The 19440-nt window shown below is 42.5% G+C and overlaps 2 protein-coding genes across 9 annotated transcripts in view; both read right to left on the bottom strand.

Moving 5' to 3' along the window:
• Positions 1-1266: 1266 nt before the first annotated feature.
• LOC126491968 (protocadherin beta-6-like) lies at positions 1267-18870 on the bottom strand. 8 transcript variants are annotated; one of them, XM_050128018.1, is made up of 2 exons: positions 16792-18870; positions 1267-2206 (listed from the first exon to the last, which is right to left on the bottom strand). In XM_050128018.1, the coding sequence occupies exons 1-2, from the start codon at positions 18715-18717 to the stop codon at positions 1727-1729; spliced, it is 2406 nt and encodes an 801-aa protein (XP_049983975.1). In that variant the 5' UTR covers positions 18718-18870; the 3' UTR covers positions 1267-1726. The 8 variants fall into 8 exon arrangements, with proteins under 8 accessions (XP_049983975.1, XP_049983972.1, XP_049983973.1 ...); XM_050128015.1 differs by lacking the exon at positions 16792-18870 and adding an exon at positions 10642-12662 and having other exon boundaries at positions 1267-3388; XM_050128016.1 differs by lacking the exon at positions 16792-18870 and adding an exon at positions 10721-12662 and having other exon boundaries at positions 1267-3467.
• LOC126491960 (protocadherin beta-8-like) overlaps positions 18806-19440 on the bottom strand; it is a 6942-nt gene continuing 6307 nt past the window's right edge. Inside the window, exon 2 of the mRNA XM_050127975.1 lies at positions 18806-18865. Within this exon, the coding sequence (XP_049983932.1) occupies positions 18806-18865 (60 nt within the window). The remainder of the gene's footprint in view (positions 18866-19440) is intronic.

The raw sequence follows: 19440 nt of genomic DNA, 5'->3' as shown, positions 1-19440 counted from the left end.
ATGCTATTCATCAAATTCATTTAAAAAATGAACTGTTACTAATGAAACACTAAAAGAGGCTTTGGTTTAATCAGAGCAATAACCAATGCAGTGGCATTTCTCAGAATGCAAACTTGAGGTCATGTTAAGTGTGCCACTTAGTGTATGTAATTAGCAATTATGACAGAATAAAGGTTATGAAAAATATGTAGTGGACTAAGGCTGACAACACAAAATTGGGAAATTAGATTAAGTGAACTTATTCACTCTTCTAAAATCTGGAAGCTTAAGATGAAAGGATTGGCAGGGATAATTTTATTGTGTGGTTTCTGGTTTTTCCTCACAGTTGCTTTCTTCTGGTATCATCACGTGATTGACATCTGTGTTCTCTCTCCCTTTTTTCCTCCTCTCTGCTCTACCTTTATTCCTCTCTAAACTTTTGTTCAAGTCACCAGATACCTTCTAATTAAATTCTAGCTTAACTACATATTGTAATATAACAGTCTCATTAGAAGTTTTATCTCTACTGGGCGTGGTGACACACAACTTTAAACCCAGCACTTGGGGGGCAGAAGCTGGAGGATCTCATTGTGAGTTCAAGGCCAGTCTGGTCTACATAATGATTTTCAGGTCTTCCAGGACTATAAGGTAAAATCACTCCTCAAAAAGAGAAGTTATATTAAAAAAAGAGAGAAGTTATAAAGTCCTTTTTAAATAGTACCAGCTTTCATGGTCATGTGTACCAGAGCTTAAATATATTAATCTTGGGGTGCTAACCATTCAGTTGATGATAGTTAAAAGCATTTGTTAGGAATAAATAACATTTTCTTAGTTAAAAGGAACTTTCAAAAGGTCTTAAAGTACTTTTGAGCTGGGAAGTTGATGGGTAAAAGCACTTGACGACACAGGCATGAAGACCCTGGTTTTAATTCTGAGAACTCACATAGGACCTGACACTCAAGGCAGAAACATCTATATTTCTCAGTTCTCCTTTATGGAGACAGGAGGCAGTCACAAGAGAATCTCTAGAATCTCTGGGGCCATCTAGGCTTGTGTGTACAGCAGGAAACAGCAATGGGACCCTGCCTGAAATTAGGTAGAAGACTTGCCCAAGATTGTCTTCTGACCTCCACAAATGTCTTGTGTTCCAAACATACCTGCAATGTAGACACAAACACAAACACAATGGTTGCAATGATTTAAATCAAGAGAATGCCGTGAATCAGCTTGCACTTTCAATTTAGCATCAAGTAGATAGTCAAGACAATGGCCAGAATGCACAGAAAATAAACCAATATTTGATCTTTATTAAGGCAAACTTCACCACAGGTGAGCCTGTTGATGGATGCTCATAATCCCAACACTTAGGGCAACAGAAGCAGTCTGATCACCATGAACTTTCCATCAATCTGTACAAAGCCATTCCAGATCAGCAAGACCCTATGTCAAATAACCAAACAAAATAAGGCTCCACTAACAAAAAAGTTCTAATTTGTTACGGCAAGTACTAGTTCTAAAAAAGAGCAAAAATAGAGTGAAAAGGGAGCTCAGCATGCATTGGTAGGGCATAGAAATATACACAAACACAATGAAGTAGAATTAAACTTTCTCTTATAGTATGAAACTTGAACAGACAAATCCAAATGAAAGGAGAAATTAAATCTATATCTCAAGGGGATGTCTCTCTGTACTCTACATCAGGGTTAGTCATGATAAACGAGGTGAACATCACTTCAAAATAATCGCTCTAATAGAATCCAAAACTATTGCGCACAACAGCATTTTCTCTTTCAGCATTTTCTCTTTCTTCAGCAGCCGCCTGGCTCTGAAGGTTAGGAAATAATGGCTTAAGAAATTTAAACTCATTTGTTCCTGTACCTCCTTTCAGGTACACCTCATACTGATAGCTCTGGGATAAGGTTCCTGAACCACTGACATCCATCAAGTGACCAGGGATGGGTCCTTCAGGCACAGAGTATCCACCCAGAGAGTCTGCCCTGGCCCTCCGGCACAACCTCACCCCCACAAACAGCAGCACAGATAAGAGAAAGAGCGAAGACACAGATGCCAAGGCAATGACTAAATAGAGTGTGAGCAAGTCATTATTATCCTGCGCGGGGTCGCGCGCCACCTCTGGCAGAGGCAGGAAGGGCTGAGAGAAGCCATCCACCACCAGCACCTGCAGAGTGACACTGGCAGACCGCGGAGGATCGCCATTGTCCTTGACCTGCAGCAGCAGCCTGTGCTTGGGTGCATCGCGCTCACTCAGCAGCCTGGAGGTGCGCACCTCGCCATTGTGAGCCCACACGCTAAACAGCCCTGGCTCTGTGGCCTTGAGCAACTGGAATGACAGCCAGGCATTCTGGCCAGAGTCGCGGTCCACTGCCACCACCTTGGTGACCAGGTAGCCTGGCTCCGCTGCCCTGGGCAGCAACTCTGTGAAGGGTGCAGAGGCGTTCTGGAGCGGGTAGAGCACGAAGGGTGCATTGTCGTTGGCGTCCAGCACCTGCACGCGCACCAGCGCCTGGCTGCTGAGCGCGGGAGAGCCTTGGTCTGTGGCGCCCACGTGGAACTCGAAAGTTTGCAGGGTCTCATAGTCCAGCGACCTGAGCGCGAACAGCTGCCCGTTGTCGGCATTGATGGAGATGAGCGAGGAGAGGTCCAGCTGTGAGTCGTGGGTGGACAGCAGCGAGTAGGTGATGTGGGCATTGGAGCCTGAGTCTGAGTCTGTGGCGCTGATGGTGCCTATGTGCAGGGCGGGACTGTTGTTCTCTTGGACAAACAGGGTGTAGGAGCTTTGTGTGAAGGTGGGGGCATTGTCGTTGACGTCAGAGACCTGCACTGTTATGGTGTGCTGGGTTGTGAGCCTGGGTGTGCCCATGTCGCTGACTGTGATGGTGATGTTGTACTCAGCTCTGCTCTCTCTGTCCAGTGCTCCCTCTATCACTAAAGTGTAATAGTTCTTGAAAGTGGGTTTTAAGAGAAATGGGAAATCGTTCAGAATAGAACACACCATCCTTCCGTTGTCCCCAGAATCTGCGTCAGAAACACTGAAAACAGCAACTACAGTCTCTGGTGAGTTTTCTGGGATAGGGATTGTGAGCTTTCTGATAGTCAGCTCAGGGGCGTTGTCATTCACATCCAACACCTGTACAGCCACAGTGCATTTCCCCGAAAGGCCTCCTCCATCCGTGGCTGCGATTTCTATGTTATACTGGCTAGTAACCTCGAAATCCAACTCTTCCCTCAGACGAATTTCTCCTGTGATGTCGTCTATAATAAATGGCTGAGAGGCCCCACCACCTTGAAACAGAGAGTAGGCTACACTCCCATGAGGTCCCACATCTAAATCCCTGGCAGAAACTGCCACAACTAAGGCACCAAGGGGGCTGTTCTCAGGGACTTGAACCTCATAGAGCGACTGTACAAACTGGGGAGCGTTATCATTGATGTCCACGACTTCAATGCGAACTGTGGTGGTCCCAGACCTGGGAGGAGACCCTCCATCCACAGCAGTGAGGGTTAAAGTGAGCTCAGGCTGCTCCTCCCTGTCCAGTGCTCTGTCCAGCACCAGCTCTGGGTATTTCCTGCCATCAGCACGACTGTGAGTAACGACATGGAAGTGGAGGTTGGGGCTGACTGTGTAGTTCTGAACAGCATTGCTGCCTATGTCAGGGTCCTGAGCTGCCTTCAGAGGAAACACAGTCCCTGGCTGGACGTTCTCTGGGATCTTTAGGAGCATTTCCCTGTGTGGGAACTCTGGAGAATGGTCGTTTATGTCTGTGAGCTGCAGGTCAGTTTGGAAGAACTGCACAGGTTTTTCCAGTATGAGCTGGAAGTGCAGCACACAGGGTTCTGTCGCCCCACACAGCTCCTCGCGGTCCAGTTTTTCCTTCAAGAACAAATTCCCTGTCTCTGCATCCAGCTGCAAGAGCTCTTTGTTTCCTTTGTAATGGATTTGCGCCCCTCTGGTGGCCAGTTCCCCCACCTTGAGCCCCAAATCTTTTTCCAGATTAGCCACCAGGTAGCCAGTCTCCATTTCTTCTGGCATGGAGTATCTAATTGCCTCAGAACCAGCCTCCCACATAAGCAACAATATAGTAAGAAAAATGACTTGCCTTTTCTCTGGTGATTTTGCTAGAGCTGTCTCCATTGTTCAGATGTAGTCCAGAGGGTGCTGCTTCTTCAAGTCGATTACAATCCACTAATGGGGGTTCGTAAAAATATTGAACTATATCTGATTAAAAAGGCGCCTCATCCCAAATTCTCCAGACACCTTTCTTATTACCTTCTCCTTCAAACAGCCGCCAAAGTACTGGTTCACAGATTAAAGAGATGGCGTCCTGGGCGGCTGCAGAGTTCTTTCTTCAGAATCTTAGCCTGCAGCGCCACCAAGCGTCCTTATTTGTTCATGCATTTCATTTTCAAATTTGTTTCCAAATTTGAACTGTGATGTGGTTCAATATCCTTTTAATTACACACACAGCCTAAACTGTAAGTTCAGTTCTTAACAATTGGAAATTCTAAATATGATTTTTGCTGAATTATGTTTTGGTTGTAAGTATAAATTTTAGAGCAACTTAAGAACATTAAAGTTTTGTCATAAGAGTACCAAGTAGATGAATCAGGTTTCTTGTGTAGATTTATAACTTGATTTTGTGCAAGAAACTAAAGTAAATAGATGCATAGAGAAATTAATTTACACTTTTTATAGATGTTTGTAATATAACATACACCCAGAAAGGGAGAAAATCTCAATTGTATAACCTATTGAGCTTTTATAATGTTTTTTAGTTCAGTTTAGATAAAAATAAAATGGGAAAAAGTCCAAGATAACCAAGACTGCTATTGTTTGGTTACTTTGCTCCTTGAAAAATAAGCATTTTGCATATATTTTGCTTAGTAGTGTACTAAGACCACCAAAGCATGAGCGTTCCAGTTGCTTCATATCCTTGTTAACATTAGTGTTGTAGTCTCAGTTTTGGTGTTTGTCTGGTGACTTCACACCTAAATTCAACTAGCATTTGTCTGCACACTTTCATGTTGACTGACATCAGGATAGAGTCTTGTGACGAGCATGTTTATCTCTGATATGGGGCTTCTACTTGTTTGCTTGTTGGTATGAAGAAGTATTTTGTATAATCTGTGTAATCTCTTTTTCAGATATATATGCTTAAATATTTCCCGCACCATGCCTTGAATTTTGTTGATATTGTGACTTGATCAATAAAACATCTTGTTTAGTTTGATCTGGCAATACATTTTAAAAATTTGTTTAGTACTTTTAGATTTTCTTAATTTCAAGATAAAATATGTGTATATTTTGAATGTTTTCTTTTGCTGTATAAACCTATTGATTTAAAATATGTCTTGGATGAAATAAGTTGGAGCTCTTAATTTCTTTTACATCATGTTACAAACAGATGCACCCTCTTCTCAGGGTTATTGCTGTCCTAAATCAGGTGGTTGCAGGTCTGCCCCAGTGCTCCAGTTTCTCTCTGATGGTCACATAACGCTCTGTTGTCTTCATTACTCCAGAGATGAAAGTCTCCTTTTTAAGTATGTTTGTTTTTAATGTGTATGTGAATAAATATCAAAAGAGTGTGAATGTCCTTGAAGAGGTGTTGGCTCTCTGAGAGCTGGAGTGAAGGCAGCTGTAACCCCCCGACAAAGGGAGGCTGCTGAAAACTGGACTGAGATCCACCTGATCTTAACTGCTGAGCCAACTCTTCAAGAATTAAAAGATTTGTCTTGCAATAATTTCATGTATTTCATATAGACATGCATTCCATCCATTAATTCTGTATCCCTTTATATTTCCGTGAACTTTTACCATTCATGTAGCTTTATGAAACATATGTTTTTGTTACAGAATTGACATTGAGTCTTAAATATCAATTGTCTATTTATTTGCTCAGTCATCCTTTTTTTCAAAAATATTAACCATTTTATTTTGATGACATTGTTGCTTTATTCTAGCAATGCATCTTCTAGGTCATTGTGTTAGGTTTTCTCCTCTTGTTCTTCTTTATATTGCCCAGTTTTGTGGTGTGCACCTACTGATTGTTGGTACGATGTAAAGTCTGCCCACAGTCATGATGCTGTTATCCTCTTCCAGGAGGAGCTCACCCTTTGCTCTTGGTTTGACAGAGCTCTACCTCCTACAGTCACGCCAACTCAAACAGGCACCAAACTTGGTCAGGATTCTCTAATGTCCTTAAAAGCAAGTAATTTGGGCAAATTTTAAGTTACAAACATGAATTCTCTACATCAGCTCTGCCAGGTGGTTCCCAACCTATAATCTTTGTAGTTTGTACAAAATCTCATTCTGCCTTCAGTGGGTTTCCAAATTATTTTTTTGTCTTCTTTCCTGGACTTCTGAGTTGACAAGTGTCCTGGGCAGGAAAACTGACCCTAGCTCAAGTTTTCCGTGCTATCAGAGGCGAATTAATTATGGTGTCTGTGTAAAAACCTGTTGATTGTTAGTCAGTTTTATGGTTGTTTTTCTGATGTCAGATAATCCATCTAGGTTGGAGGGAATTCTACCAAGCATATGCATAATCTTTAACTTCATATTTTAAAATATTGGACTTTTGTAATATTCAACCATGAAGGAAGAGGGATATATTTTTTCTTCCTAATGCTGGGGAGATTGATCCTATTAGGCAAATGTCCTACTGTTGGGCTACACCAACAGAATTTGGCTTCTTTCAGTTCAGGCTGACATCTTGAGTATTGGATACTTAGTTCAGGCTGGTATGCTGAGAACTGGACACTTAGTTCAAGCTGGTATCCTGAGTAATGGGCACCACACCAGAAGAGGAGTCTTGGCACGTAACTGGCAGATTGTTAAAGTTGTTTTTCATATTGAGACTTACATATATGTTTGTATTTACTTTTTATTACTTTTACCTCTTTCTCATTTCAATTTTAAAATTGGATAACCAAAATTACATTTCGAGGATGAGGGGTGATCATCAATTTTCATTCTATATTTCATTACTTCATTATGGGAGGAAACATTAATTCAGAGAAAGATGCAAACACTTAAACTCTATGGGAATGACATTTGATATTTAAAAACAACAAAATACAAACATGATCAATCTGTATACATTTGTTACATGCATGGAAAATTTATAAGGGAATCCATCTCTTTGTACAATGAATGTATACTAAATAAAAACTAAAACATGTAAAGATATTATATTGTATACCAAATTCTTCACTTGTTCATATTTTGGAGAAAGCTAAATATTCCTGCAGTTGTACTTTCTGGAAATCACATAATAAGCTTACTTGGTTCATTTAACATAAGTTAATTATAATTCAGTTTAATTCATTATAGTTCAAATCAATTAAGAACCAAAACAGGCAGCACAATTGAAACATTAAATTGACTGAGGATACTTCAAAGTTACACCAGATAACCAAACAAGTGATAATTAAATATCACAAAAAGAACTGCTTTGCTTTCCATAGCTACCAAACAATATAAAATGAAAAGTATCAGAACTGATAACCAGAATCAAATAAAATACTGAAATTTCCAGAGTCTTTTGAAAGGGGAAGAGGAGCTGCAGGAAAGCCAAAGGAAACATATGTACCAGAGACAGGGCCACAGTGAACATCCTAGAATGCACAAGTCTGAGTGTGGTTTCTGATACGATTTAACCATGCATGCTGTCTTAGGTACATTTCCTATTTCTAGGGTAAAATAGGAAGGGTGTTTGGCAGGAAGAGGAGAGCAAAGAAGGCTTGTGCTCAGCCCACTTTCTTCTCTTCATATAGTCCAGAATCTTAGCCTAGGGAGTGGTGCCTCCCACCATAGTCTTTCTCCTCAATTTCCCTAAGCATGATACTCCTTCATAGGTGTGCCCAGAGGTCAGGTGGGTCTAGACCTCAAGGTCACAGCTGAGACGAACAGAAAACCCCAAAGCGCTCCATTCACACCTTTATTACTAAGACAAAGGGATAAAGTGAGATCATCAAAAGTCTTGATTCTTTGAAGGACTCGAGCGCTTACCTTGTACTATTCAGATTAGGTTTCAACCGCTATTGTGTCAAGCAATGATTTAATAGGTGGGGTCATTTGTCTGTTTGCCGGTTCCTTTCTGGAGCCTGGAAGTGTACCTAGAGCCTGGCATGCAAGCATGGTCTACCACGGATTAAACCCTCAGTCTGGAATACTTTTGTTTTGTGATAGAGGTGGCAAATTGTTAATATATAAGGTTATCCCTTTAATAGTTACAAAAGAATAGTCAAATGAATATTTATATAAAATGCGCTAGGTATGTGGTGGACAAATAATGCAATATATATGGTCCACAAAAGAAGGAAAATGTCACATTTCTAGTGTCTTGATATTTTAACAAGGGAATGATTATAATTGGAAGACAACTATGCTTGTTAGTAATGATTATAAGGAATTTCAGCTGTGAGTGAAGCTCACTAACAGACTGGATGATTAGCACATATGAGGTCTTAGATTTAATATCCAACAGCAATAACATAAAGCAAAAAAAAAAAAACGTAAACACCCTGGCCATAAAAACTTGAAATTTTGGGGTGAAAACAGTAAAGTAGTCAGCATGCGGGAGGCGGAGAGATGAATGTCTAACAGTTGGGAGGCTGGCTGAACTACACAGTGACTTCTAGAACAGCCAGAATTACATGGTGAGAACCTGTCTTTAAAAAAGAAAACCAAACAAGCAAACAAAAACAAAAACCATTCACATGCAAAACAGGGAAAGTAAATTCATTTTATTGCGTAATACTTGAGCTAAAGTTAAACATTAAGGTGAAATATAGAAAAATTTGTGTTCTTAATATTCACTATACCTGAAATAACTAAAAAGAGCAAGTAAGAAAAAAACCCACATTTTAGCCATGGAGAGCATGCATATGTTTCAATACAATGCCAATACTTTGATTAAAGTGACTCATTTTCTTAAGAGAACCATATTGTTAGAGATTTGCCAAAAAATAAATTCACTGAACTAGATACGACAGTTAGCTGAAGACAAAGCTATCCCTGCAGTGGGGACTTTCCTTGACTTCTCTCCCAGCATCCTGAAGCAGTAAGTTGGGAATCATGGGTTTGAGAAAACTGAACTCACCAGTCCCAGAGTCTCCAGTCAGACACATCTCATACTGGTAGCTCTGTGACAGGGTCCCAGCGCCGCTGACATCCACCAGGTGTCCAGGAAAGTGTCCCTCAGGCACAGAGCAGCTACCCAGCGAGGCTCCCCTGGCCCTCCTGCACAGCCTCACCCCTATGAACAGCAGCACAGACAAGAGAAAGAGCGAAGAAACAGACGCCAAGGCAATGACCAGGTACAGCGTAAATCTGTCCTCATTCTCTTGAGCTGGATCACGCTCCGCCTGGGGCAGAGGCAGGTAAGGCTGAGAGAAGCCATCCACCAGCAGCACGTGTAGAGTGACGCTGGAAGAGCGTGGAGGGTCACCATTGTCCTTGACCAGCAGTAACAGCCTGTGCTTGGGCGCCTCGCGCTCGCTCAACAGCCTGGAGGTGCGCACCTCGCCATTGTGAGCCCACACGCTGAACAGTCCAGGCTCCGTGGCCTTCAGCAGCTGGAACGACAACCAGGCGTTCTGGCCCGAGTCACTGTCCACCGCCACCACCTTGGTGACCAGGTAGCCAGGCTCTGCCGCCCTGGGCAGCAGCTCTGTGAAGGGCGCAGAGGCGTTCTGCAGTGGGTAGAGCACGAAGGGCGCATTGTCATTGATGTCCAACACCAGCACGCGCACCAGCGCCTGGCTGCTGAGCGCGGGCGAGCCTTGGTCTGTGGCGCCCACACGGAACTCGAAGCTCTGCAGGGCCTCATAGTCCAGCGCCCTGAGCGCGAACAGCTGCCCGTTGTCGGCATTGATGGAGATGAGCGAGGAGAGATCCAGCTGTGGGTCGTGCGTGGGCAGCAGCGAGTAGGTGATGTGGGCATTGGAGCCTGAGTCTGAGTCTGTGGCGCTGATGGTGCCTATGTGCAGGGCAGGGCTGTTGTTCTCTTGGACAAACAGGGTGTAGGAGCTTTGTGTGAAAGCAGGGGCATTGTCGTTGACATCAGACACCTGCACTGTTATGGTGTGCTGGGTTGTGAGCCTGGGTGTGCCCATGTCGCTGACTGTGATGGTGATGTTGTACTCAGATCTGCTCTCTCTGTCCAGTGGTCCCTCTGTCACTAAAGTGTAATAGTTCTCGAATGTGGGCTTCAAAAGAAATGGAAGATCGTTCTGAATAGAACACACCATCCTTCCATTGTCTCCGGAATCTGCGTCAGAAACACTGAAAACAGCAACTACAGTCTCTGGTGAGTTTTCTGGGATAGGGATTGTGAGCTTTCTGATAGTCAGCTCAGGGGCGTTGTCATTCACATCCAACACCTGTACAGCCACAGTGCATTTCCCCGAAAAGCCTCCTCCATCCGTGGCTGCGATTTCTATGTTATACTGGTTAGTTACTTCGAAATCCAACTCTTCCCTCAGTCGAATTTCTCCAGTGAATTTGTCTATTACAAATGGCAGAGAAACCCCACTGCCTTGAAACAGAGAGTAGACTACCTTTCCATTTATCCCAGCATCTAAATCCCTGGCAGACACTGTCAAAACTAAGGCATTAAGGGGGCTGTTCTCAGGGACCTGAACCTCATAGAGCGACTGTACAAACTGGGGAGCGTTATCATTGATGTCCACGACTTCAATGCGAACTGTAGTGGTCCCAGACCTGGGTGGCGACCCACCATCCACAGCAGTGAGGGTTAAAGTGAGCTCAGGCTGCTCCTCCCTGTCCAGGGCTCTGTCCAGCACCAGCTCTGGGTATTTCCTGCCATCAGCACGACTGTGAGTAACGACATGGAAGTGGAGGTTGGGGCTGACTGTGTAGTTCTGAACAGCATTGCTGCCTATGTCAGGGTCCTGAGCTGCCTTCAGAGGAAACACAGTCCCTGGCTGGGCGCTCTCAGGAATTGTTAGGAGCATTTCCCTGTGCGGGAACTCTGGAGAATGGTCGTTTATGTCTGTGAGCTGTAGGTCAGTGTGGAAGAACTGCACAGGGTTTTCCAGTATGAGCTGGAAGTGCAGCACACAGGGTTCTGTTACCCCACACAGCTCCTCACGGTCCAGTTTTTCCTTCAAGAACAAATTCCCTGTCTCTGCATCCATTTGCAAGAGCTCTTTGTTTCCTTTGTAATGGATTTGCGCCCCTCTGGTGGCCAGTTCCCCCACCCTGAGCCCCAGATCTTTTTCCAGGTTAGCCACCAGGTAGCCAGTCTCCATTTCTTCTGGCATGGAATATCTTATTGTCTTACATTCAGCCTCCCACAAAAGCAACAATATAGTAAGAAAAACGACTTGCCTTTTCTCTGCTGTTTTTGCTAGAGCTGTCTCCATTGTTCAGATGCAGTTCGTAGGGTGCTGCTTCTTCAGGTCAATTACAATCCACTCAGGAGGGTTTGTGAAAATATTGATCTAAATCTGAATAGAGAGACCCTTTCTTCCCAAATTCTCCCAGAAACCTTTCTTGTTACCTTCTCTTTCAAACAGCCGCCAAAGAACTGGTTCTTAGCTTAAAGAGATGGCGTCCTGGGCGTCTGCAGAGCCATTATTTCGGACTCTTAGCCTGCAGCGCCACCAAGCGTCCTTATTTGTTTGTGCATTTCAATTTGCCATTTCTTTCCAAATTTTAACTGAGTGTTTCAGTATTCTTTTAATTTATACATAGATATAATTTAATTCACAATTTTGTATATGTTTCTGATATGTGGCTGCTATTTGTTTGCGTGTTGGTCTGAAGAAATACCCCGTATATTCTGGATAATCTCTTTTCCGGATAGATATGCTCAAATATTTCCCACTCAATGCCTTGCATTTCATTGATATTGTGGCTTGATCAATAAAACATCTTGTGTTTAATTTGATCTGTTAATAATTTTCAAATTTGTTTAGTACTTTTAAATTTTCATAATTTAAGGTCATAAGAATATTGTGTATATTTTGAATGTTTTCTTTTGGCATATATATATTTATTCACTTTAAATATGTTTTGAATGAAATAAATTGGAGTTCTTGTTTTCCAAATGCCTTTATACCATGTTCCAAACAGACGCACTCCCTTCTGAGGGGTGATCACTGTCTTGAGTCAGGGTGGTTGCAGGTCTGCCCCAGTGTTCCAGTTTCTCTCTGGTGGTTATGTCTTCATTACTCTAGACTTACCATGGATTTTATTGAGATGAAAGTCTCCTTTTTGAAAAGAAGTCTATTTTTAATGAGCAGTTTTAAAATCACATAAATGACTTGGAAATGCATAGGGGGCTGGAGAGATGGCTCAGTGGTTAAGAGCGTTGCCTGCTCTTCCAAAGGTCCTGAGTTCAATTCCCAGCAACCACACAGTGGCTCACAACCATCTGTAAAGAGGTCTGGTGCCCTCTTCTGGCCTTCAGGCATACAGACAGGATATTGTATACATAATAAATAAATAAATATTAAAAAACCTTAAAAAAAGGAAATGCAGAGATTCCTCTCAACATCATGTGTATCCTTCCTCCCTATAGATGCCCCCATCAGACTGGCATGCTTCTTAGAGTTGATGATCCTACATGTGCACCACTGAGCCCATATTTTAAATTAAGGCTTCCACTTGGTGCTATACAGTGTGTAGGCATGGATAAATTTAATCACACAACATGGATTTTTAGAATATCATAGTTTTGTTGTCTCTTCCCACCCCCTGCCCATCCCCTAAATCTATCTTTCTCTATCCTGTCTCATTAGAAGATCTGGAAATCACTTATAGTTTTCCTTCCTCTATAGTCAGAATTTTGCAGAATTGGGTTTTTATTATCTTAGTGCCTCTGACTCATAAATGTGCACTTGGGTTTCTTAATGGCCTTCTATAGGTTGATAGCTCATTTCTTCTTGTTGAACAACAATCTCCTTTGTGGATCCTCACAGAAACAGATGAGTGGAGAATCCTCTGGAATTAGACTTACAGGTGGTTTTGTTGGACCACAAGCTGGGTCTTCTGGAAAAGCAGCAAGGTATTTTAACCACTGAGCTACCTCTCATACCTTTATTTTCTATGTTTTAAAAAGATTTGTTTTTATTGATTCTGTGTTTGTGTGTGAGCATATTTTAGGAGACTGTGAATGTGCTTGCAGAGGGTGTTGGGTCCCTCTGGGCTGGAGTGAAGGCAGGAGTTGATCACCCTGATACGGGGAGGCTGCTGAAAACTGATCTGAGATAAATCCACTTGATCTTAATCTTGTGCCATTGCTTTAAGTCTTTTTTAAAAGAAAAATCTGTATTTGTTTAAGGTATCTCATATTGACATGCATTCTATCCATTAATTCTGTATTCCGTTATTTCTATCATGTTTTACTATTTATATAGCTTTATGACATATAATTTTTAATGAAGTTGACTTTCGATCTTAAGTTCCATTCTCTTATAAAATTCTCTTCCTATTTATTTGTTCAATCATTCCTTGTTCCAAAGATTTAAACATTTTATTTTTATGACATTGTTGTTTTATTCTAACACCTGCATCTTTCTAGCTTGGTACTGTGTAAAGTCTGCCCAGAATCAGGATGCTCTTATCCTCTTCCAGGAGTAGCTCACCCTTTGCTCTTGGTTTGATAGAGCTCTACCTTGTACAGTCATGCTAACTCAAACATTCACCAAACTTTGTCAGGATTCTCTGATGTCCTTAAAAGCAAGTAATTTGGGCAAATTTCAAGTTACAAACATGAATTCTCTACATCAACTCTGCCAGGCAGTTTCCATCCTATACTCTTGGTAGTTTTTACAAAATCTCATTCTGCCTTCAGAGAGTTTTTAAATTATATTTTCAGTCTTCTTTCTTGGACTTCTGAGTTGACAAGTGTCCTGGGCAGGAAAACTGACCTTAGCTCAAGTTTTCTGTGCTGTCAGAGGCTACTTAATTGTGGTGTCTGTGTCAAAAACCTGTTGATTATTAGTCAGTTTTATGGTTGTTTCTCTGATGTCAGATAATCCACCGAAGATAGAGGGAAATTCTACCAAATTGTGCATAATATATAACTTCATACTTTAAAATATATAAATTTTTGTAACCTTTGATCATGAAGGAAGGAGGATATATTTTTTTCTTCTTAATTCTGGGGAGATTGAACCCAGAGACTCTAATCTTTAGGCAAAAGTTCTACTGTTGGGCTACAACAAGAGAGCTTAGCTTCTTTCTGTTCAGCTGCCATCCTGAGTACCAGAAGAGGCATTTGGCACATAATGGGCACTTCATCAGAGCTGTCTGCCCTATTTAAGTTTGCATCTGCTTTTCTCACTTTTACCTCTTTCTCACTTCAGGTTTAAAATCGAATAACCAAAAATTACATTTCATGCATAAGGAATGATCATCCGTTTTTTGTTTTATATTTCCTCACTTCCTTATGGAGGAATCATTAATTCAGGGAAAGATGTAAATAATTGAACTCCAGATGACACTTGATATTTAGAAACACAAATGATAAACGTGATCAATGTGTATACATTATGTACATGCATAAAATTCATAAGGAAATCTATTGCTTTGTACAGGAAAATATACTAGCTAAAAAGTAAAACATTAAATAAAAATTAGACTATAAACAAAGCTTTTCAATTATTCATACTGCCAAAAGTTCAATAAAGATAAAGCTTTCCTTCAGTTGTATCCATACAAATTTACCTTGCTAGCAATCACATAATAAGATGATCAGAACTGAGTGCCAGAATCAAATAGAATATTGAAATTTCCAGAAATTTCCAGAATCTCTTGAAAGGGCAGGAGGAGCTGTGGGAAAAACCAAAGGAAACATATGTACTAATGTAAATAGAGACAGGGCCACAGCTTAGAACGCACAAGTCTCTGAGTGCGGGACATGATATGATGAAACCATGTAGAGTGCTTTAGTTACTGTTCCTATTTCTAGGATAAATTAGGAAGGGTTTTTGGCTCACAGTCCAAGATTACACCAAGACAGGGAAGGTGAAAACCGGGGACTTGAACAACTGGTCACACTGCATCTCCAGGCAGGAAGAAGAGAGCAAGAAAGGCTCAGCCCACTTTCTCCTCTTCATACAGCCCAGGGAATGGTGCCACACAAATGGTCTTCCCACATCAATTAACCTCAGAACAATAATCCTCCATAGCATGCCCAGAGGTCAGGTGGGTCTAGATCTCAAGTTCATAGCTGAGATTAACAGAAAACCCACAAAAACTCCATTTACACTTTTATTTCTAGAACAAAAAAAAGATAATATGAGACCATCAAACATCTGGATTCTTTGGAGAATTTCGGTAGTTACTTCTGTTGCTCAAATTAATTTTTTAACAGTATTGTGTCAAGCAATCATTTAACAGGATGTGGTTTTTGTCTGTTTATTTCTTTTTGTTGCTTGGAAGTGTACCTAGGGCTTGGCATGCATGTATGATCTACTACTGATTCCACCCTCAGTCTCAAACACTTTCGTTTAGTGATAGAGGTGGCAAATTAATAATAATAAGGTTATCCCTTTAATATTTACAAATGAGATTGCTAAAATTAATATTTATAAAACCAAGTGCTAGGTATGTGATGGCCAAATAACGCAGACAATCTCCAGCTTAAGTCCTCCACCGAAGAAGAAAAATGTCACCTTTCTAGTGTCTGAATATTTAGTACAGAGAATGGCTATAATTTGGAAGGCAAGTATGCGAATTGTTGTGCTCATGGTGACTCAGGGTAACTGTCAGGAACTTCAACCGTGAGTGATGCTCACTACATAAATGTATGGTTAACGTAAGAGGTCCTCTATTTAATAACCAATAGCAACAAAAAAGGGAAAATATGGAAACACCTTAGCTACAAAAACTTGAAATTTTGTGGTAAACAACAGTAAAGTATTTGGCATTTGGAAGAAGGAGAGGGATGGATGTCTACCAGTGTGCAGCCAACCTGGTCTACATAGTGATTTCTAGGACAGCCAGGGTTACATAGAGAAACCCTGCCTGAAAACACAATACAAACAAAAACAAAATCGAAGAAGAACTAAACTGAATTTTAAAAAACCCCAAAGCAGGTCAAGTAAAATTCCTTTTGTGGTCTAATACTTGATCTAAAGTAAAATATATGTTGAATTATGGAGAAATTGTGTTCCTAATATTTATTATACCTGAAACTACTAACTACAATAGATATCAAGAAAAAAAAACCACCGTTTTCATAACTGAGTAAATGTATATGCTTTGATTACAGTGCCAATACAATATAATTCACTCAAGAGAACCATTTTGCTGTAGATTTGGCAAAAATAAATTCCCCTAACCAAATACAACAGCTAACTGAATATAAAGCTCTCCCTGCAGTGGGGACTTTCCTTACTTTCTCTCCCAGGATCCTGAGGCAACAGCTGGGGGATCATGGGTTTGAGGAATTTGAACTCACCAGTTCCAGAATCCCCAGTCAGACACACCTCATACTGGTAGCTCTGTGACAGGGTCCCCGTGCCGCTGACATCCACCAAGTGGCCAGGAAAGTGTCCCTCAGGCACAGTGCAGGCACCCAGAGACGCCGCCCTGGCCCTCCTGCACAGCCTCACACCCACAAACAGCAGCACAGACAAGAGGAAGAGCGAAGACACAGACGCCAAGGCGATAACAAGATATAGCGTGAGCGCATCCTCATCTTGGGCAGGATCGCGCAACACCTCAGGCAGAGGCAGGAAGGGCTGAGAGAAGCCATCCACCACCAGCACATGCAGAGTGACACTGGCAGACCGCTGAGGATGGCCATTGTCCTTGACCAGCAGCAGCAGCCTGTGCTTGGGCGCATCGCGCTCGCTCAGCAGCCTGGAGGTGCGCACCTCGCCATTGTGAGCCCACACGCTGAACAGCCCTGGTTCCGTGGCCTTGAGCAGCTGGAACGACAGCCAGGCATTCTGGCCAGAGTCGCGGTCCACAGCCACCACCTTGGTGACCAGGTAGCCAGGCTCTGCCGCCCTGGGCAGCAACTCTGTGAAGGGCGCAGAGGCGTTCTGCAGCGGGTAGAGCACGAAGGGCGCATTGTCGTTGGCATCCAGCACGTGGACCCGCACCAGCGCCTGGCTGCTGAGCGCAGAGGAGCCTTGGTCTGTTGCTCCCACGAGGAACTCGAAGCTCTTCAGGGCCTCATAATCCAGCGCCCTGAGCGCGAACAGCTGTCCGTTGTCGGCATTAATGGAGATGAGAGGGGATAGGTCCAGCTGTGGGTCGTGGGTGGGCAGCAGTGAGTAGGTGATGTGGGCATTGGAGCCTGAGTCTGAGTCTGTGGCGCTGATGGTGCCTATGTGCAGGGCGGGGCTGTTGTTCTCTTCAACAAACAGGGTGTAAGAGCTTTGTGTGAAGGCGGGGGCGTTGTCGTTGACATCAGACACCTGCACTGTTATGGTGCGCTGGGTTGTGAGCCTGGGTGTGCCCATGTCGGTGACTGTGATGGTGATGTTGTACTCAGCTCTGCTCTCTCTGTCCAGTGGCCCCTCTGTCACTAAAGTGTAATAGTTCTCGAATGTGGGTTTTAAGAGAAATGGAAGATCATTCTGAATAGAACACACCATCCTTCCATTGTCCCCAGAATCTGGATCAGAAACACTGAAAACAGCAACTACAGCTTCAGGGGCATTTTCTGGGATGGAACTAGTGAGCGAAGATATGGTGAGTTTAGGGGCGTTGTCATTCACATCCAGCACCTGTATAGCTACACTGCATTTTCCTGAAAAGCCACCGCTGTCTGTTGCTACAATTTCCATGTTATAATAAGGAGTTGCCTCAAAATCCAATGGCATTTTAAGGCGAATTTCTCCTGTGACCTCGTTTATAACAAATGGCAGAGAAGCTCCATCACCTTGAAACAGAGAGTAGACTACTTTCCCATATATCCCAGCATCTAAATCCCTGGCAGAAACTGCCACAACTAAGGCACCAAGGGGGCTGTTCTCAGGAATCTGAACCTCATAGAGCGACTGTACAAACTGGGGAGCGTTATCATTGATGTCCACGACTTCAATGTTAACTGTGGTGGTCCCAGACCTGGGTGGAGACCCACCATCGACAGCAGTGAGGGTTAAAGTGAGCTCAGGCTGCTCCTCCCTGTCCAGGGCTCTGTCCAGCACCAGCTCTGGGTATTTCCTGCCATCAGCACGACTGTGAGTAACGACATGGAAGTGGAGGTTGGGGCTGACTGTGTAGTTCTGAACAGCATTGCTGCCTATGTCAGGGTCCTGAGCTGCCTTCAGAGGAAACACAGTCCCTGGCTGGGCGCTCTCCGGGATCTTTAGGAGCATTTCCCTTTGAGGGAACTCTGGAGAATGGTCGTTTATGTCTGTGAGCTGCAGGTCAGTTTGGAAGAACTGCACAGGGTTTTCCAGTATGAGCTGGAAGTGCAGCACACAGGGTTCTGTCGCCCCACACAGCTTCTCCCGATCTGGTTTTTCCTTCAGGAGTAAATTCCCTGTCTCTGCATCCAGCTGCAAGAGCTCTTTGTTTCCTCTATGATGGATTCGCGCCCCTCTAGTGGTCAGTTCCCCCACCTTGAGCCCCAAATCTTTTGCCAGATTAGCCAGCAAATATCCACTCTTGGTTTCTTCTGGCATGGAATATCTAATTGCTTCAGAACCAGCCTCCCACAAAAGCAACAACACAACAATAAAAACGACTTGCCTTTTCTCTGGCGTTTTTGCTAGAGCTGCCTCCATTGTTCAGATGCAGTCCAGAGGGTGCTGCTTCTTCAATTTGGTTTCAATCCAGAGATAGTTTGGTGAATAAGCTCGAATTAAATCTTCTTTAATGTCTTACTAACCCCGGGGATTTCTCCTCTAGTTGACACTTAGATATCTTCTCCTTCTGGGGAGCAGACAGCGTTCTGATTTTCAGCTCACTCTTTATTTTCCTGGGTATTTGCCGAGACCGTCATTCTCACTCTTAGTCAATGGCGCCACCCAGTGTTCATTTTCATGATTGCATATAGTTCTGTCATCCTAAATTCTAAGCCTGCTTTTGAGACACAGGCGTTCCTCCTGATACCGTGTATGTCAACTCCTAAATATTGGCGGTGTAAACCTACCTTTGCTGAGCTACTATCAAGTGAATGTATATTTATAATATAGTATCTTAATATGATATAGTAATCTTAATAAAATTCTTTCAAAAGCATGAAAAACCTTGATATTTTATTAATTGTATACAGAAAAAATGAATTTTACATAATTTAATTTTGTTTAGATGTAGAACATACAGACAGAACTGTCACAACAAAAATATTTTCCACAGTTAATATATTTCTATAAGCAGAAACTAAAGAAAAACTAAAATGTCCAAAAACATGCCATGACCCCTCTGGCCATTATTTTGTGACTAACTCTTTCTATAAAAGCAATATATTGACTGGTATCATTGCACGTTATTCTTTGTTAGACCTT

This window comes from Alexandromys fortis, unplaced genomic scaffold (genome assembly GCF_014885135.2).
Source record: "Alexandromys fortis isolate MF-2015 unplaced genomic scaffold, M_Fortis_MF-2015_v1.1 scaffold_283, whole genome shotgun sequence".
In the NCBI taxonomy this organism is placed as follows: Eukaryota; Metazoa; Chordata; class Mammalia; order Rodentia; family Cricetidae; genus Alexandromys; species Alexandromys fortis.
Note: the sequence above shows the minus strand (reverse complement) of the source record. Positions and strands in the feature narration are given on the sequence as shown.

Coding starts and splice junctions, on each gene's coding strand:
- LOC126491968 (XM_050128018.1), bottom strand. CDS start 18,717: ATGGAGGCAGCTCTAGCAAAAACGCCAGAGAAAAGGCAAGTCGTTTTT. Junction 2,207..16,791: donor AGCACAGGCTGCTGCTGCTG/GTCAAGGACAAT, acceptor CTGCTGCTGCAG/GTCAAGGACAATGGCGATCC.